Source organism: Leucopleurus acutus (genome assembly GCF_964270905.1).
Source record: "Leucopleurus acutus genome assembly, chromosome: 2".
NCBI lineage: Eukaryota > Metazoa > Chordata > Mammalia > Artiodactyla > Delphinidae > Leucopleurus > Leucopleurus acutus.
The window spans coordinates 833,777-848,982 of NC_139143.1; the positions used below are offsets into that span (position 1 = coordinate 833,777).

Below are 15,206 nucleotides of genomic sequence, written 5' to 3' on the forward strand. Positions count from 1 at the left end.
CCCTCCATCGCCAGCCCCACTAAATGATTTTTTTCCCCAAATGAGCCAGGTTTCTTCTCACCTCTGGCCCACTTCTCTACATGCTGTTTCTTTTACTGGAAAATTTCCCTGACCTTCTTTCCTCATCACCTGGCTATCTTCCCCAATTATCTGGCAGGTCTAGGCTTACACGTCTTCCAAAAAGCCTTTCCTAAGCTCCCAACAGAGTTTCAACACAGGTCTGTACTCCCCCAAGGACCCTGTACTTCTTAACCCCAAGAGGAGCTTTTTTTGTCCCTGGCACACAGTGGGGATTCAGTCATTCTGATGAATGGATGAAGCCCAGAAGTCAAGGAAGAAGACTGATTTGTACTGTGTACCTGCTGCAGCGAGTGAAGGAGAATGAGATCTGAAAACAAAAATGCCACTAGGTTTTGACTATTTTTGTCTTTACAGATAGGAGTTTCAGCAGCGCTGGGATGCAGAAGCCAGAATGCAGAATGCGGAGGAGAAAGTGAAGCTTCGGTTACAAGCTATTTGTGCCCGAGTTCGTTTGTGAGGGAAGAAGGGAACTAGATTGGCGCCACGGAACGGCTTAAAAGGACAGAGTCAGGGGCTTAGTTTTATTGGTATGCGTCCATCTGCTGCATTCCAGAGCCTCAGAGAGTTCGACTTCTGATGAGAGGCCCTTCCTTGGCTTCTTATGATGGAAATTCCAGGGCCTGGCCATGATTTCCCCTCCTGCTACCCCTCACCCCTGGCCTCTAACTATGTGCGAACACACACACCAACACCCTGTATTTGTGCTGATCTCAGCATCCCAGGGATAGATTCTGGGAATGACCAAGGCCTTGTCCCAAACTGGGCTAAGCTATATCCAGCCCAGAAAAGGACAACCTATAAGAGTCGCTTGTTTGGGTAGGAAAAGGAAGGAACAGGTCTAACATCTCGGCGGCACCAGAAGAACGACCACGTCTTCCCTCTCTGCCCCTCATTCCCTGGCATCCCCACCCCGCCCCCGGGTCACTCAGATAGGCTAGAATGACAGCGCTGCAAGACTTTAAGTTTTCTTCGCCTTATTGAGTTATCTTCCTCCTGAGCGGCCCCCATGTCCCCGGCATGTTCCTCCCAGAGGTCGATGTGCCGGATGCTGAGCCCACCCACCTGGTTAGCGTTCGCCACCAGCCTCACGCAGCTCACCTCGTGCCCCACGCTCTGTGGAACCACCTCCTGATCCGGCTGCCCTTCCAGGAGGTGGCCCAGCAAGGCGAGGCTGGTGCAGCGCTGCGGTGTCCCCTCGGGCTCGTAGCCCAGCTCCACCTGCCCCTTCTCCAGGGCGTGCCTGCCATCCACGATGGTGCCCGGCAGTACCTGCACCCTCCTCAGGTCCGCTGGGTGGTTCAGGATGACAGTCAGCTGGTTCCCTGCGCTGTGGGCCCAAAAGAAGGACTCGTCCAGACTGTAGGCCTGCCAGGGGAAATGGACCTCAAAAACCTTCATGTCTGTGAACGCGGCTCCTGGTGGGTTGTCAGGGGCTTAGGGGCTCTTTTTCTGCGTGCCCGAGGCCTTCTGGCTGTGTCGTTCGGCGCATGGTAGGGGACTCGGTGGTAGAACAGGAACGGTCTGCAGAGGATCGGCTCCTTCTGGGCCAGGAGGGTGCGGAAGTGAGGGAGGAGCCTGGCGAGGGGCTTCTCCCCGTAGAAGAGGAGGAGGAAGTGGGCCAGCACCGGGGGTCCCCGCTGCGGAAGAGCCTGCCCTGGAAGCCCAGGTTGGAGAACTCCAGGAGCGCTCAGGGCTGGGACCCCAGGGTGTCCGCTTTCCACTGAACGTGGTGATGAAGTTGGGGGCGCACAAGGTGCCGTCCTCCAGCAGCAGGAAGTACTCCGAGAGCTTCGCGGCGCAGCTCATGAGGAAGGCGTGGTCCGTGGTCCGCTGGGAGTAGGGCTCCTGGCGAGAGGCCCCGCCCCGACACCGCCCTCGTGGGGATGGGCCTCCGGCGGGGCGGGAATCGGCGCTGCCCCGCCGAGACCTGTGGGCCGAAGAGGCTGGAAATGCGGAGGCCGGCCTCCCTGAGCCAGGCCAGGCCAGCGCCCGCCAGGTGGGCAGCAGTGTGTACGGGAGGCCGCTGCGGTCCGACCGGGGCCTCGAGCAGGTGCCGACCGTCAGCCACGCTGGGGCGGCCAGCTGCGCGGTCAGCGTGCAGGCAGGCCGGGTGGATGCTCTGCGGCACCAGCAGATGCTCTTCCCGCAGATGCTCGTCCCGCCCTCGCTGCTCGGCTATTTCCCACCCCGGGGGGCAGGTTCAGATCCTCGCTACGCAAAGCGTGGGCGTTAGTCCAGCAACATCGCCCCGTTTGGAAGCTTATTAGACGTGCAGAATCTAGTGAAGCAGAGTCTGCATTTTAACAAGGTCACCAGGTGCCTGAGCTGGGGTGCTGCGTCCCCACGGGCCTCTGAGGCTTCTTTGAACTGGAATTTTGTGGCACATGGTTAAAGTACTCAATATTAGCTTTTTTTTTTTTTTTTTAATTTTTGTCTGTGCCACTCTGCTTGTGGAATCTTAGTTCCCCCACCAGGGATCAAATCTGTGCCCTCGTCAGTGAGCGCGCCGGGCCCTACCCGCTGGGCCGCCAGGGAACTGCCAATATTAGCTATTTTTACAGCCATTATCACTCCTTTTGACTTTACCCAGCTCATCTTCCCAAAGCTCTCCTTTAAAGAAGATCTACTAGAAAAAGCCCTTCTCCTGGGGGTCAGGAGTCCAAGACTATTGTCTCAGCTCTGCCACTGACTATGTGGCCTCCAGCGGGTCCCTGTACCCCTGAGCTTAACACTGGGTGAACTGGACACGTGGCCCGAAGGCCCCCTCGCCCCCCAGGGTTCTCTCACGCCGTGATCCCACCCTCCTGGAGCGGCCGCGTTACCTCTTCCCTCCTTCCCCCTCCACACAAAGGCCTTGGCAGGGAGAGGACTGTCTGCCGGGCCCGATGCCCCCCACCTTCCCCCCTTCTTCCCTCTGAGCCCCTTCTTCTCCTGATGCTTCTTCCCCCCTGGGGAGCCCACTCCCCTCCTCGGAACGCACTCTTCTTTCTCTGCTGGATTTTTTCCAAATATTTGAAGGTGAGATTCTGCCAGTCTTCTAGTGGTTCCAGATCCTTCCTTCTCCTATAACGGCCCTCCTGCGGCCTGGGCAGAGGCAACTCCTGGTCCTCCTTTCATAAAAAGAACAGGGTTTAACCTCTACTGGTTTCCCATGAGCCTTTCCAGGGAAATAGCGGGTCAGTCTCCCCAGGGCAAGCCCAGCACATTCTCAGGATGTCTGACCACTGGCCAGAGTACCCAGGGCTCAAGCAGTATTTGCTGTCTTCCTTGCCTTAACAGATATGGGGGGGAATGCAGCTTCTCTGTGGGCCAGTGGGTCCGGCCAGCTGCGCACCCACCCCCTCGGAGTCTCCTGCTCTCCGGTGAGAGGTACAGGGCATTTCCGAGACTCTACCTGTCCACACCCACCACACACCCTTAATCCCCACAGTGAGAGCAAAGCTGCTACTTGGGCTTCGATAGCCATCCTGTTCTGGTCGTCTTCAATTTCCCTGGGGACTTTCAGAGTGAACGAGAGTCACAGGAACCCACCGCCCACCAAGGTGACGCAGCAGCGCCGGACGGAAGCCTGCATGGCAGTTCCTACAGCAAGAGGGCAGGAGGGCAACAGGATGGCAGGGGGTGCTCCCTGGTCCATGCCTCCACCTCCCCGACTCCTGGGAGCCTGGCCCTCCCGACGGCCCTATTCCAGCCTTCCTCTCACCATGGTTAACTCACTTCCCAGGCCCGCCTTTCTGCCTGACCTGGGCACCTGAGCCTTCTTCCCGGCCTCACGAGGGGAGGCCACCTGTCCTGGGACGTGTGCTGCCTTCTCTTTGTAGGTTTGTCTGGAGATTCCACTTCCCCAGGGCTCTCCCTGCTCAAGTGATAACAGTCTGCTGGGCCTTCAGTGATGAGGGCCGTTTAGCTTAGAAAGATGGTCACCACCCACCCCTACGCGGGCCTCTCACTGTTGTGGCCTCTCCCGTTGCGGAGCACAGGCTCCGGACGTGCAGGCCCGGCGACCATGGCTCACGGGCCCAGCCGCTCCGCGGCATGTGGGATCCTCCCGGACCGGGGCACGAACCCGCGTCCCCTGCATCGGCAGGCGGACTCTCAACCACTGCCCCACCAGGGAAGCCCCCCCTACTTTTTTAAACAAAAGTCAAACAATTTATTAAAATAGCTGAACTTGAAGTGTTGCTAAGTGCTAAGCGATTTGGTGCCTTTCTTACTTCTTGTAAAGGGCGTCCTTAATTTATCCCAATCCTTAATCTCATTCACAGACCTTGATTAGAACATGATTCTGGGACTTCCCTGGTGGCGCAGTGGTTAAGAATCCATCTGCCAATGCAGGGGACACAGGTTCGAGCCCTGGTCCGGGAAGATCCCACATGCCGCGGAGCAACTAAGCCCGTGCACCACAACTACTGAGCCCACGCTCTAGAGCCCATGCTCCGCAACAAAAAAAGAACATGATTCTGTTAACTCAGAGTAAAAAAAAAAAATCCTTTTGTGAGTGGTGGGCTGCTGGAATTCAGGCTGGCTCAGACTCAGAAGCACTTGTGGGCTGCTTTTTCCCTGTTAGTGTCTTTTCTCTGGAGAGAATGTGTTTTTCTGATTGTTTCTAAATGATCAGAGGAAAGGCTCTGATATACCTTGTCTCCCACTCTTGGTCATTTGTCTGCCTAGTCAGGACACAAAAGGAAAGAAATCGTAGTAATTTCTATGCCCCCAAGGCTATACTATTCTCTAATTTCCCCATTTGCATGGTTCCCTGCCAGTTTAGTATTTTGGTAGCGGTTACCATGCTTCCCTCCCTTAACCATTTAGCCTTTTGATAAGAGTTACAAAAACAGTACTTATATATGGTAGGAAGGCTTAAACTTTCCTTACCTGGTTTCCTTAAGTCAGATAGGTCATTCAGATACAAACCACTACATGTAACAGAAATAGGCTTCTTTTTTCTAGATCATAAATACATGGATACAAATACTGACTGAATAAAAGGCTCTACAAGTATAGCCGGAGGAATTCACCCTCAAGGGAACAGCCCTGTCCCCTCTGCCCCTCCTGTGCGGTTTACCTGTCACACCAGCGGGAGCGCTGCCCTCGCTGAGCCCTGAGTTTGACAGGCTCCTGGGAGACCAGGAGAGAGAGAAAGAGGAGTTGGGGTGCTGAGGATCCGCACAGCGACTGGGCCCCTCCCCCCAGCTCTCCAGCCTTGAGCTAAGCTCCTCTGTGACGTTGCTCTGTGTCCTGCCACCTGTCCCATCATCAGGGCTACACCCGGCCAGGACTTACCTGTGGGCGGTGCTTACCTGAGAAGCACGGAACTGCCCCCCAGCACGCCCTCCCTCTACCCCGTCCCTCCCGCCCTCGGTGGTTGGCTGGCTCCCGACTCTCATTCCCTCTCACCTTCTGACTTTGTCACCCCTGCAGTTACCCTTTTTCACTTCTGCAACGTTGCCACTTCTCCCGGTCTCCTGGACCATTCCCGTCACTGTAAAAAGGACGTCTGCTATCTTCCGGTGGGTAAAAAAAGCAAAAAGCAAATCCCTCCCTGAATTCATGTTCTCTCCAAATCCTGCCCCGTCCCTCTGCAGCCCTCAAGAGCAACACCCCTGGAAAGCTGTGTCGTCATCATCAGTCTCACTTCGCCGCCATTTCCTCCTGCATCTCACTCAGCCCCTTCCTCCCTGAGACACCCTTCCCGTGCAGCGCTCGCCAGCCTGGCCTTCCTTCCCTGGTTCTTTCCCTGGCTTCTCCTCTTCCCAGCCAGTGACTGTCGAGCGTCCCAGGGTTCTGACCCAGTCCCGTGGCTTTAAGTGCTGTGTACATTACAGGCGTGTGCATACACGTGTGTACATACATACACATATAAGGTGTGTGCATATCTACATATATCCTTTCATATATACGTACGTTTCATATATACGTGCACGCACACACAGACACACACACACACATGCACACACTGAGAACTCCTAGGGCCGATCTTACCTCCAGCTTTGGCCTCTGTCCTGAGCTCCAAATTACCTGACTCTTCACCACCTCCTTTTGGATTACAGGTATCTCAATTTTAACAGAGCCAAATAGAATTATAGACTCTTCCTATTTCCCAAATCTTTTCCTCCCCAAGTTTTCCCCATCTCAATAAATGGCACCACCATTTTTCCAGCTACTCATGGGAAAAATCCTCAATGCCTCTCTCTCCTTAACACTCCACGTTCCATCTACTCAGTCCTGTTATCTTTTCCTCCAAAATGCATCCGGAATACGACCCTTTCTCTCCATCTCTGCTGCTACAACCCGAGTCCACACCACCATCATCTGCTGCCTGGACCACTGCCACCACCCAACTGGTCCCTCCTCTCCACCCGTGTTCTCCTGCAACCTTCCCTCCACGCGGCAAAGAGGTCTTTTACATTGTAGACCGAGTGATATCCCTTCGCGAACTCCAGACCGCAGCCTCCTGGGTCCTGCCTGACTGGCCATCTGTCTCTTTGACTCCATCTCCCGTTCCCCCCCCACTCCCCGCCCCTGCTCCCCCTTGGGGGAGGGGGCATCCCTCGGACAAACCAAGGTGTTTCTCAACTCAGGCCTTTGCATTTGGTCTTCTTCTTAGAACTTTCCTCCGGAGACTTTCCAAGAGCCGACCCCTCCCAATACCCACATCGGAGCTCAGACGTTCTTTCTCCGGCCTCCAGTCATCGTGGCTAAAGTCGCCTCTCGCCACCTCTCCCGTCCTCCCGTTGCGCCACCACGCATTCTGTTTTCTTAGCATTTCTTGCTACCAGAAGCTATCCTCCTTGTGTGTGTCGCTGTCTGTCTCTATCCACTAGGCTGATGGCCCGGCCTTTGTTTTACCCAATGCCGCATCCACAGCACTTCGCACAGCACCTGGCCCAGAGAGCGAGCTCAACAGGTGTGTATCAAGTCACTAGTTATCGGGATGATGCGATACGGTGAGTGGTCATCTACCTCTTCCACACACATGTGCTAGGTTCCAGGGACACAGCAGTGCCAGGAGGACCGGGCAGTACAACAGAGGAGGGCAATACGTGTGCGATGGTTAAGAGCTCAGATTCTCGACGTAGACTCAGACTCGGGCCAGAATGTGCTTCTGCTAAACTTCCTGGCCAGGCGACCTTGGCCGAATGACTCAGTCTCTCTGACCCCAGTTCCTCATCTAGAAACTAAAGATAACGATGGCTACTCTCAGGTGTTCTTAAGAGGATGAGAAGAAATCATCCACAGGAAAATGCCCAGCATACAGCAAACACTCAATAAATGTCAGCACTTTTGTGATAACAATGACTGTTTTTCGAACACGGAGACCAGCGATGCCTTCCTTTCTGTCATATTTGAGACGCCCATCTCCCTTTATTCCTAAATCCCCACCCAAATTTTTACTTTTAGACTCTTAAACAGACGCACAGCACTTTGAGAACACTTCTGCATCTTGGCACCTCATTCGCACTCCTCTGAGGGCCTTAGAGGGGGCAAACAGTGGAGGAAGAGGGGAAAATAGGTATTTTTTAATTGAAGCACAGTGGATGTAAAATGAAAATAAATACTAAACAAGCCCTGGCAGGTCCCTCGGCAGCAGCGCAGATCGGGGTGAGCCGTCTGAGATGCTGTGCCTGTTGCCATGGTGTGTCCCAGGTGTGGGCTCCAGACTTTGCTGCAAGTTAGAGCTCTCCTTCCAGCCTAGAAGCATGAACTTGAGCCCCGGCAGGGAGGTGGGGAGCTGGGCAGGAGCTCACTTCTAGCCCTCAGCATCTCTCTCTGGTGCTCCCTTGGTAACCATTGTTCTCCCTGAAGGTCAGCAAACTCATCATCCCACCAGCCTCTCCAGGGAGGTGGCTCCACGCAGAACACACTCGGACCACAAGCATGTCTGGTTGGGCCACACACTGTTTTTTAGAAATTTGATTGAAGATAGAACATCTAAAAATCAGGAGAGATTGCATAAATAATTAGACTTCTGGCTTCTCTGGAAAATTGCAACTTGCTGCCACCCTGGCCTGAGCAGTGATGGCCCCGGTCGCCGGACGTGCATTCTCTTCTTCAGAGTCCACCTGGCTGGTTTCTCTCATTTATTTCTGTCCCCTGAAGGCATTTGAGTCTTTGGCCTTTGCTCTAAGTCAGGTCTTGGGAGACTTGAAGACTATGCTAGGTCCTGGTCTTATACTGGGCACCTGAAAAGATGGGGCACAAAGTGACCCCTTGAGTTGAAGGGCTGTGGGCAGAGGTAGGAGGGAACTGAATAGAAGATTGCAGCCAAGTGAATGATAAACAGTACAAAACAGACTGAAGAGACAAGCAATAGGGATTGATCTTGTATGTGACGTGGACAGCGTTCTGGAGGATGTAGGGAAGACATGGCAAGAAGCAATGGCCAAACCTTGAGGTGAGGTGGGTGTGAAGAAACTACTGCAGCTACATCTTCTTGAAAGCCAGCCAACAACAGGAAAAACTAACCTCCAAGCAGCATTTCTCCAACCGAGGGCCAGAATCCATAACAGGTTACAAAGCCAACCTCATGAGTCTCAACCGGCACGTGCGTCACTGTATAAGGGCAAGTATTGTTTTGTGAATCCGTTAGAATGTAAGTGAAGGTATTATAGATGACAGTCCAGAAAGTGTGAAACCAGCGTGGCTTAGAGGGGAGAGAATGGACACATGTTGGCAGCTGCAGGGCCAGCTGGTGGTCAGATTTGGGGTGGGGTTTCCATGTTCTCTTTCCTCAGCTTGGTGTTTAGGGAAGATCACAGGCTCCAGTGTTCCCATTCCAGTCCTAGCTCTGTTGTTACCTGTGTGATTTTGCCTAATAAACTCTTCTGAGTCTCAGTTTCTCCATTTGAAAAATGGCGACAGTATCACCCATCTACTTCACGGGGTTGGTATGTCCCATAGACTATGAATTACTCCCCAGCCACTGGTGTGGTCCTATTCCTGGTCGCACAGTATCTCTAGGTGCGCAGATAGCATCCCTTCCTGCCAGCGGAGAGAAGAAAGGGACTCAGCGTTAGGATTTTGTGTCAGACCCTGTGCCGGACATGTGACAGGATTTGGTTGAACGCTGGATTTCAAACGAGCACGGTGGATTCGGGAGTGCTCTGGGAAGTTCAGATATAATTAGTGTAGAAGTCCTTTTATTCCTGTTGCAAGACTTTCATCCTGGATGCAGAGAATTTCAAACATTCCAACCATCCAAGGCCCTAGAGCATGCTGAGAGGGGTCCTCAGTCCAGAGACCTTCCTTAGGGGTGACGGTGGCGGCTGCAGTGTGAACAAGGAACTTGAGTTCTTCTCTCTGCCTCTCACCTTTTCCCAGCAGAGTCCAGAACCTCCAAAGTGGCCCAACCTGAATGGGAGGAAACATCCCGAAGGGAGTGTGGGTAACGCTGCTACCCTGCCCCAGCCCTATGGGCAGGGTTGGCGGCACCAGGACTGAGGCTCCCTGGGGAGGGACCCACAAACCCAGGTAAACCAAAGTCCTGATCCTGGATCCCTTTGGGCTGAGCCAGAGAGAAGGGGTCCCATGACTGGAGAGGAAGAGAGGATGCTCCCAGGGACAGAAGCCCAGGGATGAGACCCTTGTCTCCGTGGGAGCTGATCTGCAAGGGCAGCCCCCATAGCTGCGGCTGGGGCAGAACCGGGAGCACAGAAGTCCCACCAAAGAGACGTGCAGCAGAGCAGGAGGGGTTGCTGGTTCCAGGGAAATAAGCAGGGCGGGGGAGCTGGGGAATGTCAGGGGCGCATCCCAGTGCGTGCCGCCCCCCCCCCCCCCGCCACTGATCTGTTGTGAGACCTCTTCCTGCTTACCCTGGACAACCAGATTCTTCTCCTTGTCCGGTCCAAAACTCCATCCTCGGCCAGACAGAGCCACAGACACTAAAGGCCATTTCCCTTCCCCTTCAACAAACGTGTGGAGCTCCTACCACGTGCCTGGTCCCGGGCTGGAGGCCGTGACTCCCTCCCTGCAGCGGTTTACAATCCGGTGGAGACCCTTGCCTGTGTACGGCACGAGGGCAGGGATGGCAGTGGAAAAAGACAAATGCCTGGTTAAAGGAACAGGAATAGAGAGACGCCGTGGGAGTGCACAAAATAAAGCAAAACACGGAGACCACCAAGGCGGCAGCTCATCCTGAGATCTCAAGGTCTGTGGGTCTGTCTCCACAGGGGACATCTGACACCAAGCATTCGGGCCCCAAAAGGGGTGGGAGAGGACGACAGTGGACTAGAGGGAGGGGCCGAGCTGGTTCGTGAGGAGGCTAAGGAAAGGCCTGTGCGTCGGTGAAATTAGAGGAAAGGAGAGGAGAGAGGAGGTCCAGCAGCGTTGGGGAGGGATGAGCGCTGTGCAAAGGACGCTCGCAGAGACCGGGGGCCGCGCGGAGGGCAGACGCACGCCCACCCCGCGCGCCAGGAAAGCAGCCGGAGGCGGCGGCGGCCTCGGGGCGGGAGGTGCCCTCCACGTGCGCTACGTGCCGCGCGGGCCGCCCCCTTCGCGGCCGCCGGGGAGCCGGCCTCCCCACTCCTGGAGCCCAGTCCGGAGGAGGGCGCGGGACCAGGTCGCCCCCCCAGTTTGCGAGTCTGCGGCGCCCGGAAGGAACGCGGGGGCGCCCCATCACCGGGCGGCCGGCCCGGGGTGCAGGATGCAGAGCCAGGGGCGCGGGCCGGGTGGGGTCGGGCAGGCTGTTCGGGAGGCCTGGGGGCTGAGCGGGCAGGAGGAGGATAGAGACCCCAGGGACGTGTGCGAGGCTCCGGGGCCGCACACAGGCGGCGGCTGGAGACGGAGCCCGGCGGGGCGGGGTGTCGTCCCGGGTGAGGAGGGGTTCCTGGACACGTGGCACCCGGACAGGGCTCGGTTACGCTCCGGCCGCCGGGACTGCCACCCACCGGCCGCGGCACCGGACGCGGCCGCGACGCCAGCCCGCCCCTGCCTCGCGGCCAGCTTCCCAGAGACCCGGACCTCCGACCGAGAGCGCAGCACAGCCACTGGGGAGCCCTGCGGCCGCTGAGCAGACAATGAGGCGCGTGCCCCGCCCCCAAGCGCCGCGCCGTCCGCCCAATCAGCGCCCACGCCGGCCGGCCAATCAGCGCCCGCGGCCGGGCTCTTTAAAAAAAGAAGGACCGGCGCGGCGCCGCTGTCAGCTGGGTGGATCCCTCCGCGCATGTAAACACACATCATAAAGGGCCGGGAGCGTCTCCGCCTCCCCGCGGGAGGAGCGGCCGCGGGCGCAGCGCCTTTTACCGGAGCAGCTCTATGGTCCCCTCGCCGCCCGGCGGCCGACCCTCTCTCAGCGTCACGACGCGTCCGCGGGGAGCCGACAGCCGCTGCGCCGTCTGGAGCCACGAAATCCCGTGGCTGGGGTTGCTACCGGAAGTTGGGGACGCGAGGCCGGGAGGGGCGGGGGCGGCCCGCGGGCAGCTGGGGACTGGAGAGTTTTCTGTGGGTTCGCTGTCCTGCATCACGGTCGTAATCCGTACGTGTCTAGAGTTTTCCTCAAAGTTATGCCTACCTGGCTTGGCGGATGCCAATGCTAAGTGTGAAAATAGTCTTAACGTTGCTCCTAGGAAAGAGCACATGACAGGAAATCAAGTCTAGCGAGACCCTCTAAAGCACAGACCGCCCAAGGCAAAGAGCAACAACGAGGATTTTTTTCTCCCCAGCGTTTTACTGTGAAAAAATTTGAAAGATTCAGCAAAGTTAAAACCATCTTTTGCAGCCGACTCCTCTATCCCCCGCACCTAGATTCTAACTTGCTATCTCATATCCTTCTTACACCGATGACTTTTTCTCTACTAGGATGCCAGCTGCCCTTGGCCTCAGTCTCCATTGTCATGGCTTAGGTAGGTCCCAAAGCCCTAGACAAATAAGGCCTGCCTTCTCCAAGGACCTTTCGGTTTACTTAAGAGTTTACTGAAGAGGAGCTTTCTCCCCTCGCCGGCCTTTTAGTCGAAGAATCCTCAAGGATGAGATCTGTTTACTCCAGGTGAATCTAAAAGCAGGGCTAGAACTCTGTTGACACCTCCCTACGAAGGAGGCCCTGGCAAACGGTCCTTCCATGGGTTTGGCTGCTTTCTGGATAAAAGAGGCCTTTTTAAATGTTGAAGTCCTACTTTTTGAGTTCTCTCCCCTTTTCTGGGGAAGGATATTACCTGACCCCCCCCCCCCACCATGTGTCAAAATTGTTCTTACCTCTTAAAGCGCCTTCATGATCTGCTCTGCAAAATGGGGGTAATAGCAGTGCCTCCCAAGCGGGGTGGGAGTGAAGCTTCAAGGAGCGAATATACCACTACACACAAGGCATTTACAAGGATGTCTTACACACAGTAAGCATCAGATAAAGAAGGGCTCTCATTCAGGCTAATCACTCCCAGATTTACATCTCCACTTCTGATCTCTCCCCTTCTGATTTACACGCTGAGCCTGTTGGGTATCTCCAACTGTCCCAGACACCTCAGACTCAACATGGCCAGAAGTGGACCCACGAGCTCCCTCCCCAGACTGACTTCTTGTTCCCCAGCGATGCCAGTGGCCGCACCCACTCAGGCATGTACCTATACCCCTGAATCGCTCCTCCCCAATTTGTCACTTTTATGCCCTCCATTTGCATTCCTCCCTCCTAATGAATAGCATCACTGCCTTGATTTAGGCCCCATCATTCCTCATCTGGATTATTTCAAGGCTCCCGCTCTTCTCATATCCAGCCTCGCCGTGTATTGCTCGCGGACCACACTTCCCTGCAACACCCTACTCCAATAAGTGAAGTCTCCACCACTTGTTAACCTAGGAATTTGGGCAAATTTCTTAATCAACCTATGCCTCTCTGTCGTTATTTGTAAAATGGAAACGAGTACCTGCCTCGTAGGGTTGCTGTGTATATTAAAGATTAATCATGAAAGCACGTGGCACAGGGCCTAGGAGATGAAGTGATCAGAGTGTTAGTTTATTATCCTCCTAACTGTTGTCTCACCTACAGGCTGTTGTCACGTTCAAGCTCTTCCCTCTACCTGGAAAAGCCTCCTCCGTCCCCGACACCCTGCGCCCCTCGGGGTCTGACCAGGTGTCCTTGCACTTCCACCACGGCGCTTCCCACGGGGCGGGACGGGACGGAGCGTACACCCGTGGGCCCGGCTTTTCCCCCAGACCTGTAACTTCCCGAGGGAGGGAAGGGGCTCTGGCACGTAGTCAGTGGTCAGTGGGTGCCGGCTGGGCTGGACCGTGAGGACGAGCTCCGTCCCCCGGGGGCCGCCCCGCCCGGCCCGGGGCGGGCGCTCAGCACGGGCCGGGTGGGGGTGGGGTGGGACTCCTTTTCCTCGCCGTGGCGGCGGAGGCGCACGGCGTGGCTGGCGCGGCGCGGCGTCGTCGGTCGGTGTCGGAGTCGGAGTCGGAGTCGGAGTCGGAGTCGCCGGAGTCTCAGGAACCGGATCCGAGGCTGAGGAGAAGGAGGAGAAGAGGAGAAGGAAGAGGAGGAGAAGAAGAAGGAGAAGGATTAGGAGGAAGGCCAAGGAACCGGAGGAGACCAAGAACCGTCGCTCAGCCGCGTCCGCGGCGCCGCGAGGATGGAGGCCCCCGGCCCGCGCCCCGCGCCGGCCCTCGGCGGCCCCGGCCCGCTGGGCGAGTTCCTGCCGCCGCCCGAGTGCCCGGTCTTCGAGCCCAGCTGGGAGGAGTTCGCCGACCCTTTCGCCTTCATCCACAAGATTCGGCCCATAGCCGAGCAGACAGGAATCTGCAAGGTGCGGCCGCCGCCGGTGAGTCTCGAGCGGGGCTCGCGGCCGGCCGGCGGGCGGCTGGGCCTCTGCGCGGGGCGAGGGGACAGCGGACGGAGCGCGGCCGGGGTTCGTATCCGGACGGAGAGGCGGCAGCACCACCGGCACCGGGGTCGTGGCCGTGCGCCGGAGCCCGCGGGGCGGAGGGCGGGCTGGCGCGGAGGCCCCCGGGCGCGGGTGCGGCGGGTGCGGGGCGCCAGGGGTGCGGGGTGCGCGCCCCGCGAGTTGTCGCGAGGAGGAAAGTTTTCAATATGGCGGCGGAGCCCCTGGTCCTTTGTGTGGAGGCGGCGGCGGCCCGGGCGGCTTCACCTGGCGCCCCACCCTCCGGCCCCGGACCCCCCGCCCCGGCCCGGACCCCTGGCGGGCCCCCCGGGCCGGGGACTAGGCGGGGCGACGGAGCCAGACGGGGGCACCGCGGGCCGGGCCGAGCGGACGTGCTGAGGGGGCGTGAGCGTGGGGTTCGGGGGGCGGCCGCCCAGAGGCTCCCCGGCCCCCGCCCCGAGAGCTGCACGCGGCGGGCGGTGTCAGCCCCGAAGGCGGAGGCCGCCCCGCGTCCCGACCCGGAGCGGAGGCCCCAGCGCAGCCCCCTGCCCGGGTGGGCGTGAGGGTGGGTGTTCCCGAAACGGTCACCAACGGCTGCAACGTCGGCGGAGAAGCCCTGCCGGCCCCTGCCCCCTCCCCTCCTCCTTTCCTCCGCTCCCCCCTCCCCTCCCCTCCCGTCACTTCCCCTCCCCCTCCCCCAGCCCCCGGCCGCAAACTCCGGACCCCTGGGCTGTGCCCACCTTTCGGCCCGGCCGAGGCGGCCTCAGCAGTTGGATGGGCCGGGACCGTTGGCCGGAGGTTTAACTGCTTTTCCGACAGTTTGAGAAGCTTCTCCCCGCTCCGCCCCCGCTCCCTCGGAGGAAGCCCCCCCTCCCGCCCCTTTCTTTCTTAGGCTTGTTCTTTGTAATGACGTTGGAGTTGAGGGGTTCTGTGCGTAACCGCTCAGCCTGGAGAGCTGTGTCGAGGGAGATCCCAACTGAGTCTGTCTGATCCCAAGTCCCCCCTCCCCCCGATTGAAATGCGGACTCTGTATTGGAGTTTTTCTTGGACTAGTTTGAAATGGAGATGAAATACCTGTCTCCGGGAATAACTGGTCAGTTAGGATGGGGGAGATGATTGAGAATAGACGCCTTTCTCTCAAGAAGTAGACAAGGTTGATTGTCGTTGCTCAAGGGAAGTGCGTGTCGGTTGGAGCGCTGAGGCCTGCAGAAGTTGTGCGGTGATTGGGGCCAGGGTTTTAGTTGTGGAAGAATAGGGCATGGACAGGTAGCAGCGGAGCTTTGTGTCAGCGTTAGGGACGGGGACTGTGAATAGTCCGCG

The 15,206-nt window shown here is 57.4% G+C and overlaps 2 protein-coding genes across 2 annotated transcripts in view; one reads left to right on the plus strand and one right to left on the minus strand.

Annotated features, from left to right (window-relative positions):
* Positions 1–272: 272 nt before the first annotated feature.
* Positions 273–5,555, minus strand: LOC309958339 (alpha-1,3-mannosyl-glycoprotein 4-beta-N-acetylglucosaminyltransferase-like protein MGAT4E; the record flags this gene model as incomplete). The annotated part of the gene is given in 7 exon segments (XM_082834138.1): positions 273–1,500; positions 1,503–1,711; positions 1,714–1,770; positions 1,773–2,256; positions 3,620–3,663; positions 5,147–5,199; positions 5,479–5,555. Coding segments are annotated over 7 exon segments (1,422 nt in total). The 3' UTR covers positions 273–1,002.
* A 7,906-nt stretch (positions 5,556–13,461) lies between these two features.
* Positions 13,462–15,206, plus strand: part of KDM5B (lysine demethylase 5B) — a 75,859-nt gene continuing 74,114 nt past the window's right edge. Inside the window, exon 1 of the mRNA XM_082834340.1 lies at positions 13,462–13,826. Coding sequence (XP_082690466.1) covers positions 13,638–13,826 — 189 coding nt within the window. The 5' untranslated portion in view covers positions 13,462–13,637. The remainder of the gene's footprint in view (positions 13,827–15,206) is intronic.